Source organism: Chelonia mydas, chromosome 10, assembly GCF_015237465.2.
Source record: "Chelonia mydas isolate rCheMyd1 chromosome 10, rCheMyd1.pri.v2, whole genome shotgun sequence".
NCBI lineage: Eukaryota > Metazoa > Chordata > Testudines > Cheloniidae > Chelonia > Chelonia mydas.
This window is the reverse complement of record NC_051250.2, coordinates 37,051,244-37,073,812: the sequence shown is the minus strand read 5'-3', so window position 1 is coordinate 37,073,812 and position 22,569 is coordinate 37,051,244. Positions and strand designations below refer to the sequence as shown.

The 22,569-nt window shown below is 45.1% G+C and overlaps 1 protein-coding gene across 2 annotated transcripts; it reads right to left on the bottom strand.

The window, feature by feature from the left end:
• Nucleotides 1-303: 303 nt before the first annotated feature.
• ATP6V0C (ATPase H+ transporting V0 subunit c) lies at nt 304-21,882 on the bottom strand. Of its 2 annotated transcripts, none has more exons than XM_007054536.4 (3): nt 21,242-21,882; nt 2,839-3,022; nt 304-1,139 (listed from the first exon to the last, which is right to left on the bottom strand). In XM_007054536.4, exons 1-3 carry the CDS (start codon nt 21,315-21,317, stop codon nt 935-937), a joined length of 465 nt encoding a protein of 154 aa, XP_007054598.1. In that variant the 5' UTR covers nt 21,318-21,882; the 3' UTR covers nt 304-934. The 2 variants fall into 2 exon arrangements, with proteins under 2 accessions (XP_007054598.1, XP_043380298.1); XM_043524363.1 differs by lacking the exon at nt 21,242-21,882 and adding an exon at nt 4,394-5,282.
• Nucleotides 21,883-22,569: the final 687 nt, after the last annotated feature.

Here is a 22,569-nt window from a genome sequence, read left to right as displayed (position 1 = left end):
CATTGCTCTAGCCCAGTGCTTTCAGAGTGCCCAGCCAGTGTAAAGTAGGTCTCTGGCTTAGGTAAGAGCTCATTATCCTTGGTAAGGGGACATACTGCTTCTTTCATGTACAGGCTATATTTGATGCACTGCAGTATGAACTCTTCCATTACTATATGCTCAACTGTATTGGAATCCTGCCTGCTCCCATGATTCAGACGGAGTATGTAAGTGTGGACTGGGGGTGTCTAGGAGGTGGAGTGCGATACCACTTATTAGCCACTGTTTCACATGATTTAAAATAAACCACAAGATCTGCTACAGTAGGGTAGTGGAGGAAGTTTTATTTGGAAACATTGTATAACTGCAAAACCCAACACTGGGTGCACGACTGATGCTGGAGCATAAATTTTACTACTGGAAACATGGGAGTGTTGGACATTTGCTGTATAAGTAAAAACAAACAATTCTCACACTCCAATACCAGGACACGACAGCAATCTTTAGCATCAAGTTACATCCAAGAAATTCTCTGCACTTACAATTAACCCCACAGTGTAATAATCTACCTATATATGATTAATATATATAGCATGGGAAATTGAAAATTCTTGCTCCATAATGCATGAACATGTCAAGTCTTTTATAAATAAACATCCAGTGAAGAGAAAAAAATTACATTTCTAGTTCCTATTTATACATACTCTAATGGCAAATGGGTGGAAAGTTGAACATAGGTCATGCCAAGCCCTGAAGCAGGCTTGGGACAGCCCATCCAGTTTAATATTGAATTACACACAGGACAGACAAGTCACTAACATACATTGCGCATTTACAAGAGATCCACTACCAAATTAAGACAACTGTACACATTGTGGAGACCATTTTCATTCTGGAGCTTTTGTTTTAATTGTGATTTTGTTTGTTTAATTCTTTACATTATACTCTGTGGTGTTTACTTTGTGGAAAGGATCAGGGCAACAATGAGGCCATAGAGACCCAAGACTTCAGCGAAGATCAAGATCAGGATCATTCCCACGAATAACCTGGGCTGCTGTGCTGTCCCCCGTACGCCTGCATCACCCACAATGCCAATGGCAAAGCCAGCAGCCAGACCACTGAGGCCCACACTCAAGCCAGCACCCAGTTGAAGGAAGCTCCTGCAGATCAAGGATGAGACAATTAGTGGTGAATGACAGATCTCAAGTTCAAGGGCTGGGTCAAAAAGGTAACTGCCATTTTTCTGTAGAAACAGCACTTCCATCACCACTTTTGAAGGGGGAATCACATCCTCCTAAAGGGACAGATATTCCCTCAATCTCAGCAGGGAACTTCCCAACTGTACACCTAGCTTTATCTCCCACTACACATGTGGGTGTAGTCTTGGAAGACTGATGTTGAACAGAGTTGGGAATCTCATGTTCTCAGGTGTCTGCATTTGCAGACCCTGACAGGACATCAAGCCCATATACTATCAGGAAGCATGCTTCTGAAAGAGCATTAGTAATTTAGTCGGAAGCAATTCCAAATACGGGCAGCACATGAAGCTATGTAAGAATCAAACGGTTCATTAAATATTCGAGACTCTGGCAACTATAGCTTTGCATAGGTTTTCTAGGCAGTTAATCATTAATGTGTACAGTAAGGAGTCATTCTGGTATTAAGTTCTATTCCAATAGAAGTGTTTGCCATACTGTGCTGCACAGCTACAACTTTTGCTCCAAGTGGTTCTAATTCCATTTGTCCGGACACCTGGAGTGCCAGCTTCCTCCCAAGAATAAAAGGTAGAGCATAACTTCACTTGCTACTGCTGATGGATAGCATTGCACAGTAACTCCCGCATTGTGATGTAGTCCTATTTCTAGAATCAAGGGGTTTAACAGTATCACACTGGACAGTTGAGGAGTGCCAGTCCCTCATTAACTTGCATAGATTGTTTAAGCACTCTTAGTTTTGGAAAAAATTCCAAATTTGTTAGGGCAGAAGAGTTGCTACTTGAAAGGGAGTTGGCAATAAGGACTGCCTTAATTTCAGTATCTGAAGATCCTTCTGCTTCTGTTACCCAGTTAGGATTAAGACAGATTTTAGTGGTCCTTAATAGGACAGACTTTTTAGGAAGTTACAGAATTACAGGTGTTACTGCCATATTAGGGTAGTTTCAGCCTGTCTCAGGAAGCATGGAAGGGACTGAATTTCAGACTGCTCTAGGTGCAAAAAGGCAACTGTTGAGAGATTAACATAGCTAAAGGATTAATTTACCAACATGCTGGCATGCTCTGAAATAAGCAGTAAGTTGAATTATTCACAAACACCTCCCTGGTAACTCTGGTGCATACCAAAGCTCACAAACTGTGTATTTGACCAGCCTAATTAAGTTAGCACACCTTGTAGGGGGTATGGATTTTAAATAGTCTTTGTTTAATCAGGAGCTGTACCATAAACAGGGACTGTTTGTAAAGTTCTTCTCACTGGCTGATGACCCCTTTCTTGAACTGCTTATGGGCCATAGTGGGACAACTTTAAATGCCAGTTTACAGTAATATATGAAGAGAAACAGAATGGCAAGGTTAGACAACCATGTATTGAAGCTCTCCATTTTGCATGATGCACTGAGTTCCTTATAGGACAGGAGAAAGTGGATCGGAACTTTGGACCAGATTGTTACAGGATTACAAGCTATTCTATAGCTATAGAATGCTCTAAGTACTTTACTGCCCTTATCACCACAGATTCCAAGTACTCCATAATAAGAGGCTTCTCTGCAGTAGTGTTTAAGTGAAATCTAGTCATTTGACAAGGGTCAAGAGTTTCAGGTTAACACTCCCAACACTGCTATTGACAGGTGTAGCAAAAACTTACTTGAATAGTGTGATGCCAGGTGCAAGGGAGTTGGCAATAAGGACTGCCACTACCAGGCCATAGATAGCTATAATACCAGCCATGACAACAGGGATGATTGACTTCATGATCAGTTCAGGCCTCATGACAGACATGGCTGCAATACCTGTGCCACTCTTTGCTGTTCCATAAGCAGCTCCCAAGGCTGGAAAAGAGGAAAACAATATTAATGGTATCCCTACAATACCATATGCACTCATGAGAGCATAGTTTTCTAGGCTATTGTACCCTATTAAGTTAGCATAGGGCTTTGCTAGTAAGTAGGTAAACTGGCACCAGCTTCAGCAAATATTTCCCTGATCTCTCATTTGGTGGGGGAATGCTGAAGTAGGAATGACTTGCCCAAGGTAACATTAAGATTAAACTTCTTCCAAGTTGAGCCTGTTCCACCCATCACACACTGTAGCTAAGCTAGGAGGCTAGTTAGCCTGATGTCCCAAGAATGTGCTGTGTTATCTGGAAACTGCTATTTTCTACATTTAAGATGGTCTAGTTACAGGGCACTGGCACAAACATGGGCATCATCGGTGTTCTGTTCCCTTTGATTTACTGTTTAATCTAGCACCTCTAGAATTAGGACATCACCATGCCCAGGTTTGAATCTGAATGTCTCCTCCACAATGCATTTAGTCAGGCTACCAGCTTTCACCCCAAGCAATGACAGTGAAGTAAGTCTCCCAGCAACTACAATTGAGCCGATGTTGAATTACCAAGCAGCAGTATAGTCACTGTATGGTCATTGAAACCTGATGGTTAAACAGGTTTGGATGAGGTTTCAGTAGAAGGGCATTAGGAAGCAGTTACAGGGTGGTACACATCTATTATAATTGCTTAAGTGTGTCTAGGAAGGCATTTAAGATTAATGCCAGAGGCATACAAAGTAAGTATCCGGTGTAGCTTTACAGCTTGAAAACTTTGTAGACACCCTTCCTCTTCAGGATTTTGGACTGCCAGATCATATTTCTCCTTTACAGAGGAATAGTCTTCAGGTGTTTCCACAGTGCATACAACTGAAGAATCCAACTCACACCGAATCTAGCTGCAGGAAAGTTAACTTAGCTAATTCATATTAGACTATTGCACTCCATTTTAAAACTTGCCCAAGTATGATGATCTGGCTCTCCGCTAAGGGGAAGCCTCCTGCAGGTCAGGGTATTATCTGCATTGCCCCATAGACACATGTTCAGAGAACACCACTACAAGTGTTTACACAGGCTGGGCCAACTGAAGCACAGTTCTGCTTAGAAGTAAGGATTTTTACTTTCCTGGTTTCCTCTTGAAGTGCAGAACAGTTATAGAGCAAATGTCTACAACAGGAGGTTATTTGTACAGAGGCTTGTAGGAATCCCATGCTGTTTACAAATCAGAAGAACCAGTTGCTGTCTAGTAACTGTTCACTATTTAAATTCCCTGATTCAGGTTGCCTTACATCTCTTCCTTGTCAGGTGCTGACAGCTGTTGGTTCTTTTACTGCTGTTCTGTTAAGTGCGAATAGTTATTCAAAAAGATAACTCACAGGGTAATAAGATGCAAATGTGGTACATCGTCCTGGTATTCACTTAGTGCCTTGGTAAATCCATGATTCTGGGTTAGGCCTCCCCACACGCCAGCCACCTTTCAATGGTTTCTTTTGTTGACTCTGACAAACCAACCTAGGAGCTTCTCAGGACATTGTGATCTCAGTACTACAGAGCTTCTGAATAAAGGACTTCAAATAAAGCACTTTTCTACTTTTAGAGAGCTGGTACTTTAGTGAAATTCTTCAGGCTTCAGTGTAGAGGCAGGTTTAGGCAACAGCTATGCTTTAGAGAGTGGTTCAATACTTCCAGAAGGCCAATAACTTGTTACATCTTTGTCATTAGAAGCAAGTTCTACTTTATTTTTTATAATATAATTTCTTACAAGTTACAGAAAGGTCAGCTGAAGCCTTGGGCTGAATTTATCATGCTAAGTTGAGGTAGACATGTTGACAAAGGAGTGGTATTGTTAAAGAACTAGTTTGGAAGAGTCCATGTAGTCTACAGTAATTTGGTTCATACCAACTTTTACAGTCTGTAAGGCATAACCTATAACTTTAAACAATGCCAAGTTTAATTATGTAACATCCAAAAGGAATTGGCCCCAGCAATCTCAACTGACTAAGTTTGTGCCTTCTACCAGCAAACTCAGGAAGATACTATAGTCTGTAAGGGCTGGATACCAAGCTGAAGTCTGGTTAGGAAAACACCAGGCAACTAGATATTATGAACTTGTTCAGCTTTTGCTTCCAAATTCCCCATCACTGCATTTGATGTTCCTGTTTAGCAAGCATCTATACTCCTAGAAGTGCTACTTCTAGATGGCTGTTCTAGGCAGGCTATAAGATGAACTTTGAGTCTTGCTGGGCATTGAGTCCAAGATTTAGATACTGTCCTAAAAAAAAAAAAAAAAAGATATGCTCTAGGAATTTTGGGGAAGTTCTATGGCCTGCATTGTAAAGCTTGGGACCATTATGATCCTATAGTAGAGGTGGGCAAACTATGGCCTGTGGGCCACATCCGGCCCACAGGACTGTCCTGCTCAGCCCCTGAGCTCCTGGCTCAGGAGGCTAGCCCCTGGCCCCTCCCCTGCCGTCCCTGCTCCCCTGCAGCCATGCCACTGTGCAGGGAGTACTCTGGGCAGCAGGGCTGTGCGCTCATGCAGGGCAGCATGTCCGGCTCCGGCGTGGCTCCCAGACATGCTGCTCTGAGTGGCATGGTAAGGGGGGGTTGGATGGGGTGGGGTCCCAGTCAGGGGATGGCGAGTGGGGACCAGGCTGTTTGGGGAGGCACAGCCTTCCCTACCTGGCCCTCCATACACAGTTTCACCCCAATGTGGCCCTTGAGCCAAAAAGTTTGCCCACCCCTATCCTATAGTCTAACTGGCCTTTGAATCTATGGTTGTTGGTCCCTGACAGACCCAGACAGCTTCCACTTCTTGCATAAAATACAAATGTTAAGAAGTCAGCAATATTGTAACCATTTCACTTATCACAGACATGTAAATTCTGACCTTCCCCCACCGAGGCATAGTTGTAATAGGTTTTTGCTTCAGACTTCAAATCATAGTTACACCACTAGATTTCTAGTTGACTTAGGATACAATCTGAGAGCCTTAAAAATGAGGGCATTTCTAGAACCATGCTGTGTTATGATTTTAGGATACATTCTGCCCACAATGAAGATACTCTGGCCTAGCTATTTTGCAGGAAAACAGAAGGAAGAGAAGCACTGACAGGGAGTCAAAGGTTTCTGTAGTTTCAACCTGCTAACAAGATCAGTTTCCCACATGCCATATTCTTGTAATCACAGAAGCACTAAAGAATCCTCTCATGTGATTATTTAAGCATGCTATTGTTTGAAGTTGTGCTTTTGGAAAGCATGTTTTAGTTATATGGACATGAACTAGTCAGTTTCTTGCTCCTGTAGTTATTAGGTGGAGATAAGGGGTTTAGATTTAGTCAGCCCTTAGTTGGTAGTAGGAAAATTCTACACTGGTAGGATGTAGTAAGCTACAAGTATTTAGTTTAGTGTATTCAAAACTGGATTCTGATTTTGGCAAGCCTCAGGAGATGGCACAACTTTCTGCTGAGACTGAGAACATAAGAACAATGATATTGGATCAGATCAATAGTCCAGCTAGCCCCAGTATCTGGACAGTGGCCAGTGCCAGGTGCTTCAGAGAGAGTGAACAGAACAAGGCAGTTACCAAGTGATCCATCCCCTAGTCTTAGCTTCTGGGCACCAGAGGTTGAGACATGTAGAGCATAGGGTTGTGTCCCTGAGCATCTTGGCTAATAGCCACTGATGGACACATCCTCCATAGACTTAGGATTATAAAAAAAACCTAGTTACATTTTTTGCCTTCACAACATCCCCTGGCAATGAGCTCCACAAGTTGACTGTGCATTGGTTGAAGTACTTCCTTACATTTGTTTTAAGCCTCCTGTTTATTAACCTCATTGGGTGACCTGATTTTTGTATCATGTGAAAGGCTAAATGTTTCCCTGATTTGTTTTCTACACACCATTTGAGATTATAGATATCATTCCCCCCTTAATCAATTTTTTAAGGAGAACAGTTCTAGTCTTTTTAATCTCTCCTTGTACAAAAGACTTCTGTACCCCTAATCATTTGTTGCTCTTCTCTGCACCTTTTGCAATTCTAATATATCTTGAGATTTGAGCATGCCATTCTGGTTGCCCTATTCAGTGTGGGTGTACTGTGGATTTATATAGAGGCATAATGATTGTCTTATCTATCCCTTTCCTAGTGGTTCCTAGGATTGTAGTAGCTGTCAAAGCTAACACATTGAGCAGATGTATCACCTGCAAGCTTTGTTTATCCCCTTAAGATCACTGTTTAATCTTATCCAGATCTATGAATACGTTGAAAAGTACAGGTCCCAGTACAGCTCCTTGGGCAACCCTCTTTTGCTCTCCATTGTGAAAATGGACCATTTATTCCTACCCTTTGTTTCCTGTCTCTTAACCAGTTACTGAGCTATGAGCCCTTCCTTCTTATTCCATGACAGCTTACTTTGCTTAAGAATGTTTGATGGGGATCTTGTCAAAGGATTTATGACAATCTAAGTACTATATCAACTGGATCAAAGCTTGCAGAGATCCTCAAAGAATTCCAATAGACTGAGGCATGATTTCCTTTCACAAAAGTCATGTTGACTCTCCAACATGTAGTGTTCACATATGTCTGATAATTCTGTTTCTTACTAGAGTTTCAACTAGTCTCCCTGGTACTAAAGTTAGACTTACTAGTCTAATTGCCAGGCTTGCCTCTGGAGCCTTTTTAAACACAAACACACAGCAATGTATTAGCTATCCTCCAGTCATCTGGTACAGAAGCTGGTTTAAGTGATAGGTTATATAACCCAGTTAGTAATTCTGCAGTTTCATATTTGAGTTCCTTCAGAACTCTTGGGGGAATTCCACCCGGTCCTAACACCCCTTTATATGGGATGGCAGAAAAGGAATACAAAAGTTGTGTAGATATGCTCACCTGACTGGCAAGCTAGACTTCCCACTGAGTTTCTCAGACATTGTGTGGCTTAAGAATGTGCTGATCTTGTAAAAGTCCAATTATGTTTTCTGCAATGCAGTGCACAATTCCAGCAGGAAGTACAGCTTATTCTGGAAAGGAGAAGTTTGGCAGCTCTTAGCTGATTTGTGATCAAAGTTTACTTTGTCTCACTTTTTTACAATTTGAGTATCATGTCACAGAGTGGTCCACCTTTCTGTATGCTGAAAGAATCTGTATGCAAGAGAAACATCCTGGACAGCTTCCAAGTCACTCCGCATCAGCTCAACTGATTCAGAAACAACTAGGACAATTAATTTTTTGGGGGAGGCCAACAAGTGCTTGGACTGCAAGCCAGAGTCAAAGTTTGTCTAACCAGTCAAGTCTTTGAACGATTCTGGAGTGGGTCAAAGCTAATCCAGAATACAGAACACAAGTGACCAGATTTAGTATGTAAACCAGACCCACCACAAGATACTGCCAGTGGTAATACATTACAGAAGTAAAACTGTACCTGCCACTGCATTAAAGCATAGGCTTGCAAGAAGGACACAAGTTGCCCAAATATCACTCAGTGTACAGCAGCTGTTTCAGGGGGGATTAGATCATTGATTTACAACTGCTTAAAAGTGCTTTTTGCAGGCAGACTGACCACCAGGCCTTCACTGGGACAGAATAATGAAATTTGGGGCCCTAGACCTACCAAGAGTCAACTGGTAGCAAAGATATTTTAGAGGTGAGATGCACAGGCACTGACTTTCCAATGTGCTGGAGGGTGCGTAACCCCTGGCTCTACCCCAGGCTCTGCCCACACTTCTTCCCGCCCCCTCCACGTCCCTGCTCCACCCCCCGAGCCTCCTGCATGCCACAAAACAGCTGATCATGGCAGGCAGGCAGGCGTGGAGCTAGAGGGGGAGGTGCTGATCTGTGGGGCCTGCCAGTGGGTGCACAGCACCCTTCATTTTTTCCCTGTGGGTGCTCCAGCCCCAGAGCACCCATGGAGTCTGTGCCTATGGTGAGATGCAATATTGAAGTTTTTCCCCTCCTACCCATTTGAGATGGAATAACTTCTACCTACACTAGGTATTTCACTGCTTGGTCTGGAGGTAAGAGCCATTAGAGAGAAAGTCTGTATTTTAAAATAATCAGATAACTGTTTCCTGCAGCTGTTTGCAACCCCAGAGTGTTGTGCCTGTCAGACAAGGTACAGTTTACAGTAATTACTTTCACTTCTAGGTTCATGACTAGGATTAGGTTTAGAGGAACGGTCAGTTTTCTAGTTCCTTTTTCTAGACCTTCCTCCTCCAGTCTTCCCAGGAGATTAAAGTATGAACTCTTCCTGAAACAGAAAGGAGTTTCTCCTATTGCTGTATGGTAAGTGCACAAAATAGGGGAAGCAAGAACTATATAAAAAGTTATAAAGACAAAAATCTTTCAAACAGTGTTAAGTAGAAGATCACATGGGGGGGGAGGAAAGCAGTGTTTCTCCAGGCCAGACTGATTAGACTTTTTGCATCTTCTGCAGGAAAGCAGTACTGTAGCTTCTGGGAGGGAGGAAGAATTCACAGTGGACAGCCAAATATGCCCTTTCTGGTCCTACAAGTCTGAGGATCTATTTAGAACATTTCCATATTTGATCAGTTTGGCAATGTTTTTCTCCTGGAAGCTAGTTTTGCAAAACAACTTTGTCAACTGCTTAGTTCAGTTCTCATAGCTAACTCATCTGTTGCTGCAGACTTTTTACAGGGCTAAGACTTCAGGGAAGGGTTGGGCAAACCCAGGGTTCTAAAGTAACAAAGCCACACTGCATTATCCACAATGTGGACACTAGTCAGAGGAATACTGAGAAGTAGAAAGATGTTAGGGTAAAGATTAGAGAGACTCAAAATCTAGGGCCCTAGGCATGGCCATGAAGTCATGCAAATCTCAAAATTTTAGCTTTCATTTAATAGCCTTCCAATCTTTGCAGTGAGACTTAATTGATGCAGCAGTGTTTGCAGAGGTCTGCAGATTGATGGAGATGATAGCACTGAAGGAGTGGGGGAGACGAGTACTTCCTTTCCATTGAGATGGATAGGAATCTCTGTCCCTGCCAGTGCCATCCTGGCAGGACTGTGTGGCAGCTGGAGTGCAGAAGGTCCAGCTCACCTCAACACCCTAGCTCTAGAGGAGCTATTTGGGACACCCCTGCTGCTACCCCCACTTCTGGTGAGGGATGCCCTGTTGCCATCTTTGCTGCTCCTGATGAAAAGTGGTCCCATACTACTGTCCTTGCATCTTTGGAAGGATCCTCTGCCACTCCAAAATGGGCATGGCTATCCCATGAGACAGCCTTACCCTATCTCTGTGCCATGCTGTAGCAGGCCTAGGGCCAGATTGCCTTAATGATGAATATGCAAGAAGGCTATTCTTGAGTTTGATATTAGAAATTCAGGTCCTGGCTACACTGGAAGATGATTTCACAAATTCAAGTCAACAACTTGGAATGATTCCAGCAATTGGGGGTGGGGTGGAGGAGGAAGGTATTTTTAGTCCGACTTTACAACTTCAGTGACTAGTTAAGAAAAGAAAACTTCTCAAAAACTTCTGATCCATTGCCACTTAAGATCACACAAACATCCCTCTATCTTCAACACCAGGGAAAGTTGCACTTAGATCTTTTTCAGTCTGTTTAAGCCCTTGATGTGTAACAAGGGCTGATAGTAAGGTTTCTTTGCAAGAAACCTTAAGTCTGAATCCATATTTATAGCCAGGAAAGTCCTGGCTTAATTTCACAGACAAGATTAATCCAATATTTAAAAACAATTTCGAGTGATTAAGGGATCTCACTGTGGCTATTACAAGTGCTGTATACTTTTGGGTGGATGAGATATTCAGCTAGGTAGTCAGCTGAGGATCACAGACTGCAGATGGCCACTGACTTGAACAAGTATTCACAGCAAGACCATAGTGAAAGCATAAGCAGTATGAAGTGGAACGATTATCTCTGCATTAAGGTTGTACAAACAACCTTAACTAGTTTAAGTTTGAATTGCAGAACTTTGCAGTTCTGTTAAACGATCAGAAGACATCTGATTCTTCACCAACTGCGCAAGTTAGGTCACTATAATGTTAGCTGCATCCTGTGTTAATGCCACATGAAGTTTTAATCTAGCCTGAGACTTGAGTCTTTTCACCTGTTCTGCTGAAGACTTCAGTGAATTTATACAGGTAGCCTCTATTGATCTGTGGAAGAGGTTCAATTTTGTAGTGTGAGAAGTAGTCAGTACAGACCACCTGGAAGCATAAGAGACTGAACACCCTGAAGTTCAGCAAGGATGCTCAGACTTTGAAGATTAGGAGCCAGTCACCACAAATTCCAATTACATAGCCAGACCAGCCATCCCAAACACATTCTACTCACTTGTTCAATTAAGCAACAATTTTGAGAGTTTTAGGTAAAGATATCTAAAGAGACTTCACTTTCAAGATTTCAGGACTCTGACCCCAAAATGCTCCAAGTTTGAGGTGAACGGAAGAGCAATTCCATGGCAGGCAGCCATTGAGAAGTTTTATATTAAATGATCTTATTTAAAAGCTGAAGTCCAGGTTAATGGGTAAATAGGCTACAAACGCTGCAGAGCTATAGTAGCAATACCATCATTCTCAAAGCTGCAGTTTCTCTCTTCAGTCAGGCTTAGTGACTACTCTCCTGGACAGAATATGGATGCAAGTTGAGTTGCTAGCGTATAAACATGTGATCAGACTTGGCTACATTAATATCTAATTATGATACTACACAGTTTACTTCTGCCCACCACTAGTCATCAAGTCTCAAGTTCCTCATTTAATCAGACTAGAAGAAATCCTCATTTCTTTACACATTCTAAAGAAATCTTGAGTGTTTGCAAGAGCAGTGCTAATTAAGATTTCCTCCAAAATAGCTTGTTGGAAGGCAAGCGCATGCTTATGTTCTTCGATGAAGGGTTTTCATCAGGACTCTGGAATGAAAGCTACATATGGAACTCAACTGAGGCAAACTTGGATTACAGTTTACATATTGAGACTTAGAGGGAAGGGATCCCACTTCAGATTTGGATTGTTTTACATCATAAGTGGGTCTAGGAAAGGATTTGGCAGCCAAATGCCTGAATGCTTAGGACAGTATGTAATCTGCCTGTAAGTAGGTAAGTCTTACAAGTGAAGACAAGGGAAATCAGATCACTGCATTTACTTAAAAAAGTTTCTCAAATGTAGTATGAGTACAACATACTAGTTCTCCCTTGAAGTACTGAGGAAGAAGCAGCCATGTTATTTCTAACTAACTAAGGCTACATTTTAGTCACAGGTATTTTTAGTAAGAGTCATGGACAGGTCACGGGCAGTAAACAAAAATTCATGGCCCCATATCAGTCTGTAACTTTTACTAAAAACATCTGTGACTTGGGGGCTGCCTGGGGGCCCTGCAGGTGCTGGCAGCAGTGCATGGCCTGGGATCCCTGCTGGTGCTGGGGTGTGTGGGTGGCAGTGCATAGCCTAGGGTCCCCGCTGGTGCTGGGGGGAGTTGGTGGGGCTGGCAGGCTCCCTACCTGGCCCTGTGCTGCACCCATCCCCCCCACAGCAGCAGAGTTTGGGTGTGGGAGGGGGGAGAGGCAGTCTCTGGCGGTGCTTACCCGAGGGGCTCCCCAGGAGTGGTGGGCTCCCCCTCACTCAGCTCCTAGACAGAGGTGTGGCCAGGCAGCTCTGTGCAATAGATTACCTCTGCCCGCAGGCACTGCCCCTGCAGCTCCCATTGGCTGCAGTTCTTGGCCAATGGGAGCTGTGGGGCAGTGCCCCAGACAAAGGCAGTGTGCTGAGCAGCCTGGCCATGCCTCCACCCAGCAGCTGAGTGAGGGGGATGTCATTGTTGTTGCTTCCAGGGAGTCCCCCAGGTAAGCATCACCCAGAGCCTGCCTCATCCCATCCTGTAACCCAATCCCCGGCCCCTCCTACACTCAAACTCTGATGCTAGTGGCGGGGGGGGGGGAGGTGGCACATGAGGGGGCCCAAGACTGCCCCAGCAGTGGCCAGTGCAGAAGTCAGAGTCATGGAATCTGTGACATGAGTTAGAAGTAAGGCTGCAAGTTTGTCACTGAAGTCACAGTGAGCACTCAGTTTGTTTAAAGGCAGTCAAAGACTATCAGGTCAAGCATGATGTGCGAGCAATAGCGTGGGAGAGGTCCTCACTTACCACCCACTAAGCAAACCTCCACCCTCATACACTCCTCTATTCAGTATTTCTTCTGCTATTTCTAAGATGTTTGTTCTTAGGATAAAGTTACTGGGGTCTTTACTATGCAGCTATCCTGTAGATACTTCTCCCCATCTGTGATTTAAGCAAGCATGTGCCAGATACAGTCCTACAGAAAAGTGCTTGGGCATATCCTTGCCTTGCTCTAGCTGTTGCCATTATCCTCTCCACTAAATGGAGTGGATAATGAACAAGACAGCAGCAGTTCTGTTCCAAAGCCAGGACATAAGCTAGTGGCTTACCACACAATGCCAAGTTGTTCTCTGACTGACTTCAGTAAGTGTTAAAGCAAGACTAGTTGTGATCTTGCAGGATGTCAGGAATATGGCTAATTGCCAGGGATCAAGTAGGTTTAATATTTTTGATTACACATTCTAGTCACATTCCCTGGCACTGAATTAGACAAAGGGCCCTAAGATTTTGAAGCATACTTTGCCAGTTCAAGAGATTTAGAGCAGCAGACAAGTCATCTTGGGTCTGCATCTAGAGTGCTTAAGTAATGTTTGGTAATAAGGGTTTGTACTATGCTATGCACATGGAACTCTTTCCAGCAACTGAGTATATATAGCTGAGTTATCCTAATGACAGTTCTGCCAACAAAGGATGTGCTCCTGGAGGATTTTACAAGCTTCTGTACAGAAGTATTTCAGGAGATACCAGGCAGGTACCCAATAGTTCTTTACTCTCAGAGAGCTGCACCATTCTTAGATATGCTAAATATTAGGTAGGCGGCCCTATTCTATAGTAAGGATATTTATCTTATCAACAAATAGGTTTGTAAGTAACTAAAAGTATTAAGCAACATGATCAAGTCAAGAACAGTCATGCCAAGCCACCCTGATTTCCTTTGACAGGGTACTAGAAGGCAGTGGATAGGGAAGCTGTAGATGTGATACTGATTTTATTAAAGCTTTCACAGTCCCTCATGACAGTCTCAATGTAACTAGGGAAGTATAGTCTAGAAAGATGAAGTTACTATAGGGAAGTTGCAAAACCATACTCAAATGATAGCAAACTATTGATATATAACAGGGGGGGTATACCAAGTGCAGTCCTGCAGAGGTCTGTCTTGGATCCAGTATATTCAATATTGTCATTAATGACTTGGATAATGGAATGGAGAGCATGCTTATAAAAATCTGAAGAGGACACTGAGCTTGGAGAGGTTATCATCACTTTGGGGAATAAAATTAGAATTCAAAGTGACCTTGACAAGTCAGAGAATCAGACTGAAATCAACAAGATGAAATTCAATAAAAGCAAGTGGCAAAGAAAAAAATAAATGCACAAATACAAAATGGGGGATAACTGGGTAGCATGAAATACTGCAGAACCAGATCTGGGGTTTATGGTGGACTCATTCAACTTGTGATCAACAATGTGATGCACTTGTGTAAGAGGCTATATCATTCTAGGATTTATTAACCAGAGTGACATATTAAGACATGGAAAGTAACTGTCCTGTTCTACTGATCACTACAAAGGCCTCAGCTAGAATAGTGTGTCCAGTTCCAGGTGTCCACATTTTTCTTGAAGCATGGCAAACTGGAGACATCCCAGAGAAGAACTACAAAAATTAGAGAAGATTTAGAAAAAACCCTAATCTGTGAGGGAAGCTTAAAAACTAGGTATGTTTTGTCTCAAGAAAACTTGGGGGGGGGGGGGGGGGGGGGGAATAATGATCAGATAAGTCTTCCAATATGTTAATTGATGTCAAAGAGGATAGTGATAAATTGTTCCCTGTGTCCACTGAAGGTAGAAGTAGTAATTAGCTTAGTCTGCAACAAGGGAGATTTTGGTTAAATATTAGGAAAAAACTTTCTAATTACAAGGACAGTTGTGGAATCCTTATCATTGGAGGTTTTTAACCAGATGGTTAGACAAACTGTTGGGGATGCTCTAGCTTTACTTGGTCATACTTCAGTGCAGGGGACTGAACTAAATGACCTCTTGAGGTCTCTTTCAGCCCTACATTTCTAGGATTCTGTGTTGGTGGGTAATACTAACTAAAGGTAAGTTCTAATGTGAGCCAGGAAAAATAAAAACCTAGCCAGGCAGATTCATTGAAATTTACCTATCAAGTGTGATGAAAAAATTCCAAGGCAGTCCATAGGTGCTGTGAATTGACAGTAGTGAAAACCCATCAGGCAGAGAAATTCTGTAAATGGGCCCTTGTTTGATATAAGTTTTGCAGCAATGATAAAAAGGAACTAATGTGCACAAGACTAGCCACCTGCTATTTCTGAGATACTAAAGTAGTATTTCCTCCATCAGAAATCTTCCATCTGCTTGCAGTCTAGCAAAAGCATGATCCTCTTTCTAGGACAAATTCAAGAGATTAAGTGAAACTTCATATAGGATTATGGCTATAAATGATTATCAGGGTTGAAAGTGTTTGAGACTCCCAATAACCCTTAACACAGCAACCCTCCATTGTGAAGTCTCCACTGATGAAAATGCAGAAGCAGACCACTTGGTCTTGATACCATGCCTCTATTTCCTTTTCTGATGTAAGGATGTGCTGTAGGAGTTAGAACATGGAAAGGATTATATAAAATTTGACCACTCAACAGCACCTGACATTTAGCCACCCACACATTTTACTCACTGGAAATAGCTTCCTTCCTCCATTTAAACCACAAGAAATGATTTAGGTCTGACTGCTGAGTAAGCAGTCTGAAGATATCCAAATACATGAAGGTCACAGAAGCCTGTCAGATGCTGCTAGTGGCCACCACAGTTATAGCTGACCAAAACAAGCTCTGCTAGCTATTTACTATAATCAAAAGTCAGTGTTCAAACCCAAAACAAAAAGACTATATGCAATATTGTTTCCACATCAAGCCCACCAGGACAGAACAAGCCTTGAACAGGTTTGCTAAAAGACAGAAGTCTCTGAAATACAAGCCTCAGAAGAAACAGTACACAAGACTTATTTGAGTTAGAAATGTATGACTTAGAGAGTTGTGTAACATATCAAGTCTACTGCATTAATTGACACCGAGCTCAGATGTTCTTTATGCAGTCTTAAAGCCACTGCCTCCCTCCCCAGAGAGTCGGTAGCTTCTCGCCTCTAAAATCAGTTTATTTTTAAACAATTAACACTTAGGCAAGAAGCATTGGAACATACTGTGGTGCTACATACCAGTTAAAAGTGCTACATGACATTGCAGATTTTAATGCTACATTTAAGTCTGCATATTCAGTAACAGATCACATATGAACAAGATATTGCCTCATTTAGTTTACCCTGAATTGACAGCAATGTCAGCAAGACTCAGTTGATAACCCAGCAGTTCAGAAGCAAATATGGAACTAGAAAAGTCACTTTGAATTAGTGACAAATCTATTATAAGTCTGTATAAATGACTGCAGGTTTCCAGAGCCTAGTTTAGGATCGTTCCCTTAAGAGATTGGTAAACTTCTAACAGTAGTATTAGTTAGCTAGCTTTAGGACTCATTCATATAAAAGCTTGGTCAGATGTAATAAAAATATTACTAGTCTTCAAAGCAAGTAATCCCTTTAATCTGTTGACAGGACTAGTTCACAGCCAGATAGTGCCTAGTACTCTCCCTCACTTCAGCTGTATATGCTCATACATCAGGAACAGGTTTCAAGACCCAATGATTATGTAAAAGTGAACAGCTCAATGCCACAATATCATCTTCCTGCAGTAGGTATCTAACATTCAGAATACTAACATTAGGTATTAACAAGTTACTTGAAGGGTGTTGAGGCATATCTAGTGAACGGAAGAGCAATTAGAGCAGGGGTGGGCAAACTATGGCCTGGGGGCCGAATATGGCCCCACCAGCTGTTTTATTCTAGCCCTCGAGCTCCCACTGGGGAGCTGGGGTCTGGGGCTTGCCCCCCCTCCAGTGCTTCAGCCAGGGAACAGGGTCAGGGGCTGCACATGCATGCAAACAGCTGCATGCATGTCCCCCCTCCCCCACACACAGTGGAGCTAGGGGCCTCTGCTGCTGTCTGATTGCATGTGTCAGGTTCCAAATGAGGTGTGTCCTTGACAGGTCAGTTTGTAACTGAGGCTCTACTGTACCACCGCTTGAGGGGGTGGATTTACTAGAGACACAGAACAAAGCCTTCCACCACTGAAGCACTTCAGCAGCATAGGAGCAGTTCTGAGTAGTTTTGGGGCTCAATGCCTTCCAACTCAACAGAACCATGTACTCTTCCAAAATGGGTGTCAATGGTTTAAAGAGATGTGTCATTGGGTTTTGAAATGGAGCAGAAAGCTTGACTGGGTTTGGCTACCAAGCTGTTAAGACCACCACCTTCTGTTTATTCAAATTCTGTGACATCCTCTTCACCCCACTTCAGCTTCTTTCCCAAGGAAAGATCACATGCCCATCATTTTCCTCCTCCAGACTTATAAGCCATCCTCTGGCAGATGAGGGTTAGACAGCCATCTAGAGCTACATTATGCAGGAGTCTGACTGACTGTGTGCAGACTTGTTTCTCTATACCCAAGATTGCAGTACACTGGCTTGACATGACTGTCACTGCCAAGCCAGACAACAGTGTTCAAGATTTGGAGATGACCCACTGGCCTACCCTGCCCCGCAGCAAGCAACCTAAGTCTGTGCTCCAACACTTTCTCAGGAAAGACTGAAGAGCAATGCCAACCATCTACATCAGTGGTCTCCAACCTTTACACCCAAGATCACTTTTTGAATTTAAGGGCAACCCAGGATCTACCCCACCCTTTCCCCACCCCACTCACTTTCCCCCACCCACACTGGGCTTGGATAGGGGGGGGTGTGGGCTCTGGGCTGGATCTGAGGGGTTTGCAGTGTGTCAAGGACTCTGGAGTGAGCACGGGGCAGAGATGAGGGGTGCAAGCTCTGGGAGGGAGTTTGGGTGCAGGAGGGGGCAAGGAGCTGGCTCTGGGAGGGCAGCACTTACCTCCTGCAGCTCCTGGTCAGTGATGTAGTGTGGCTGCTGTTAAGGCAGGCTCCCTGCCTACCCCAGCCCCACGCCGCTCCCAGAAGGGGCCAATGTGCCACTGCAGTCCTGGGAAGGTGGGGCAGCACATGGCTCCGCACACTGCCCCTCTCCGCAAGCACCAACCCCACAGCTCCCATTGGGCACAGTGCCCCATTCCTGGCCAATAGGAGCTGCGGGGTCGGTGATCGCAGAGAGGGGCAGTGCGCAGAGGGAGACCCCTGCCCCCATCACCTCCCCAAGGCCACGCTGGCCACTTCTAGGAGCGGCATGGGGCCAGGGCAGGCAAGGAGCCGGTCTTAGCGGCAGCCCCACTGTGCTGCTGGAGAGTGTGATCGACTAGTTGGTGACCACTGATCTGCATCATAACACTCTACTGCAGAGGATAACATCTGTGTGCAGAAGCCCATGAAAGTAGCCAACAGGGGAAACTAAAAGAAGTCTTCTCCTTAATTCAGGGGAGGTAATTATACCCATGAGCACTCAAAAAGGACACCACCAATGAATTAATACGGATTTTTCTGTCTACTGCTTGCAAGTGTAGGTCTGACACATTTTGGACTACTTCATACCAAAAGTTCTCCCATCCAGCAAGGCTAATCTTCCACAAGCCTACTGGTACAGCAGAGACCTAGGTGTTTAGCATCCAGATCATGTTGTAGTGTTGGTGACCAAATAAGGAATGAGTTGCTCAGTGTACATTGCAGAAGAGCTGTAACAGATACTTAAGCATTTTTTATTGATTAAATTTAAATTCAGTTGTACAAAGTTGGGGCGTCAGAATTAAATGGCAGCACATGAAATTCAAAAGTTAAAGCTTTGGAACCATTAACAAATTGTCATCATGTGTCAAAATATACACAGTCAATATCCTTAAATTGAAGCGGTAAGTTGTCAAGCAGCATCTCACTTTCGACAAAATTCCATGGATTGAAACTTAGGCATTTGTGTACCCAGTGAAATTGATGTTGGCGGGGAGGGATAGCTCAGTGGTTTGAGCATTGGCCCACTAAACCCAGGGTTGTGAGTTCAATCCTTGAGGGGGCCATTTAGGGATCTGGGGCAAAAATTGGAGATTGGTCCAGCTTTGAGCAGGGGGTTGGACTAGATGACCTCCTGAGGTCCCTTCCAACCCGGATATTCTATGATTCTATGTTTATTAACATTTAACAAAAAAATTATGCTTGGAAGGATTAGGTTATCTCCCATCTACAAATGGAAGTATAGAGAGGCTTACTAGTTTCTGCTTGTGTAATGATCTTCATTTTAAAAGAGGTTAATTCAGCTGCCTACTTAAGGAATATCTACATATATTTTGAACTAAGCAAGGATGACTTATGTCTATTGTAAGCGTCAGACACTGGAGTAAAAAAATGGCTGGTCATAGCTGGGAAAAGTTGAAGTAGGTAATGCGATGGTTTACATACTATTTGGTCAGTGGCCTTTGCCATATTTACAGTTGTACTTAACAGAACTAAATCTGGACTTTTCAAATACAAGACAGTATTGCACCAATGTAATCCTCTGTGTATAGAGTACAATGTGACTGGGTGATTGTACAAACATGTGAAAGATTCACTGCTTTGAGTTCAGTGGCTGCAGGTGACCAGTGTGGCTTCTTTCACTTCAGATATGGGAAAATCTAAAAGAAGGTTTCATCTAGCTTTTTATTCTACAAAATGAAGAGAGTTCCTAGAAGGTCACAGTGTGACAGATTTACTTAATGCCATGATTAACAAATCGAATTCATTAGGACTAAAGACCACATACCTCAGAAGAACTTGTTGGTTAACCAAGGTTTACATTTACACTGACATTCAGAATTTGTCAAAGTTTAGTCTGTCAAGTACTAACAGCCAAAGTTAATCCATATCCAAAAGTGATCTTTAGGTTGGATGGAATTTAGTTACTTGTTAAAGCTAACCATAGCTTCATAAGCCTGAGACAACAATTACTAGTAGTCATATGGGCATCTACAATTGACCCTGTACCCACTAACAGCTCTGGGATCACTCACTAAGTCAGAAACTCACTCAAAATGGTCCTCTTTTCTTGGCATCCAGTGGGTTAGCTCATTAGTCAGATTTACAGTAAGTAGTAAATATTTGCCCTGGTCTCCTGAATTGAGACGGCCAGCTATTGTAGATCAGCCACTTACATGCCCCCTCTTTGCAAGGCTTCCATTAGTCAGAAAGGTGGACACCTATTCAGCCATATGGAAACAGCCCCCTTCCCCATTCATAGCAGCACTGTCCTTACAACACATTTGCTAGGAAAGGCCCTCTTGGGAGAGCACCTGCACCAAGCGCCCTAGCTGGCTCAGCCCATCCGCATTAGGCTCTTTGCAAAGCACAGTTCTTCCTTACCAGCCCCCACACCCTCCCTGCAGTCACGTGATCAGCCGGGGGCTCCTCCACCAGCTGAGAGTCTCCCCAGTGACGTCAGCCTCAGAACCTCAGCGTCTCGCCCTGGAGGCCCCTCCCTCCGGAACCTTCCGAGCGCCCACTGTAGCCCGGATGGAGCAGCTGGGCAGGATGGCGGCAGGAGGCGGAGAAAGCGAACAGCTTCGACAAGGGGGGAGCTGCAGCAAGCCACGGGAACTGCAGGCTCGGCAGGGTCCGCCCCCGCAGTAACATCCCGAAAGCCCAGTGTACGGGCCACCCCCATACCCGGGGAGCGGCGTCCTGGCTGCCTTGCGGTGGAGCCGCTCCTGCCTCCCCGGACATCCCAAGTGTCAGCTCCCCGGCGGGCGGCGCTGCCCCTAGGCGGTCGCAGAGCGCGGCCAAGGAGCCCCAGCCTGGGGCGAGTCCCCCCTCCAGCCCCAAAGCACTGCCAAACAGCAAGCCCTCTGCCAGCACCCCCCGTCCAGCAGCTATCACTCCCCCGGTCCCGGGAACGCGAGCCTCCCCCACAGCCCATCGCGGGATTAACAGAGCCTGCGCCCCCGCCCGAGGGCCGGAAAGAGCCCCCCACTCCCCCCAGGTAAGAGCGCAGGCACCGCGGGCATCACGCTCCCCGGCGAAGGAAAGCAACCATCGCCCCCGGACCGCCGAGGGCTCGGGAAGGAGCCGGGTGTCTCACCACTGAAGACCATGGCGGCGGAGGCGCCCATCACTGCGAAGAAGGAGGCGTACTCGGGAGCGCTGCCCTCGGACATGGCTGGGCGGTGCTGGGCCGCGGTCGGTACTTGCGCGCTGCGGGGAGCGGACGGTCTCCTTCTGCCTCGGGGCTCCGGCTCCTCCTGAGGCAGTGCTCAGCGACAAAACGGCGGAGACCGCGCTGGGACGGGGTTGGGGCGCAAGCCGATCTACGGGGGACAGCAGTGGCAGCGCGGGCGCTCGGCTGGGTCCTTACTGATATGCGCTGTCTGCAGACGCTGCGCTCTAAATACCCAACCTCCGCAGGACAAAATGGCGGTCGCCGACAGGTCACATGACCCGCCCGCCGGAGTTCCCTCCTTCCCCCGCCGCTCGGGGGTCGGACCACTCACAGCCAGGTGGGTTTCACGCCTCACTCATGAACATGCAAACGCCATTCCCCAGCCTACAACACCGTCAAGCACATCATCCCCCGTTACAAACCAAACAGGGTCCCATCTGTCCGTCTCCAAGCGGCGTGAGGGGGGATCTGAATATCATCCTGCCCTTCTTCCGTGCGCAGATGGTTTAGTCCACTCCCTACTTCGCTTCCTCCCGGCGCATCGGCCACAGCTGAGCGTGATTCAGCGGACATTAGCATATGGGGCGCGTCCAGCACAGCAGGCACCGCCCCTCTCCGAGCTGTGAGGAGATAAGGCCTGCATGAGTGGCCCGCGGAGCGGGGGCGTTTTTCTTGGGGTTGAGAGAGCGGGGGGACGGTAATGATCTTCGTAAACCGAGGAAGTGCAGCGCACGGGGCAATTGCCTAGGCAAGCGCCCAGGATCCCCAGGTCTTGGGGACCCAGCCATCCACAGCACGGTGGGTGCCCTGCTGTTGGTGTGCACCCAACCCACTCCAGAGCCCTCCTGGACAGCAGGATGCTCCAGAGGCCTGGGGGTGGGGACTAGAGATTCTGGGCTGATGAGCGTGTAGAAAAGTGGAGTAAACGCTGTTATTATTACATGTATAGGTGACAGTCTGCTGGGCTCCTTATAGTCATAAGACCAGCCAGACAGGGTCAGACCAGTGGTCCATCTAGCCCAGTATCCTGTCTATCGATAGTGGCCAATGCCGGGTGCCCCAGAGGGAATGAACAGAACAGGTAATCATCAAGTGATCCATCCCTTGTCACCCATTTCAAGCTTCTGGCAAACAAGCTGGGGACTGCCCATCCTGGCTAATAGCCCTTGATGGACCTATCCTCCAGTAATTTATCTTGTTCTTTTTTGAATCCTGTTATAGTCTTGGCCTTCACAACATCCTCTGGCAAA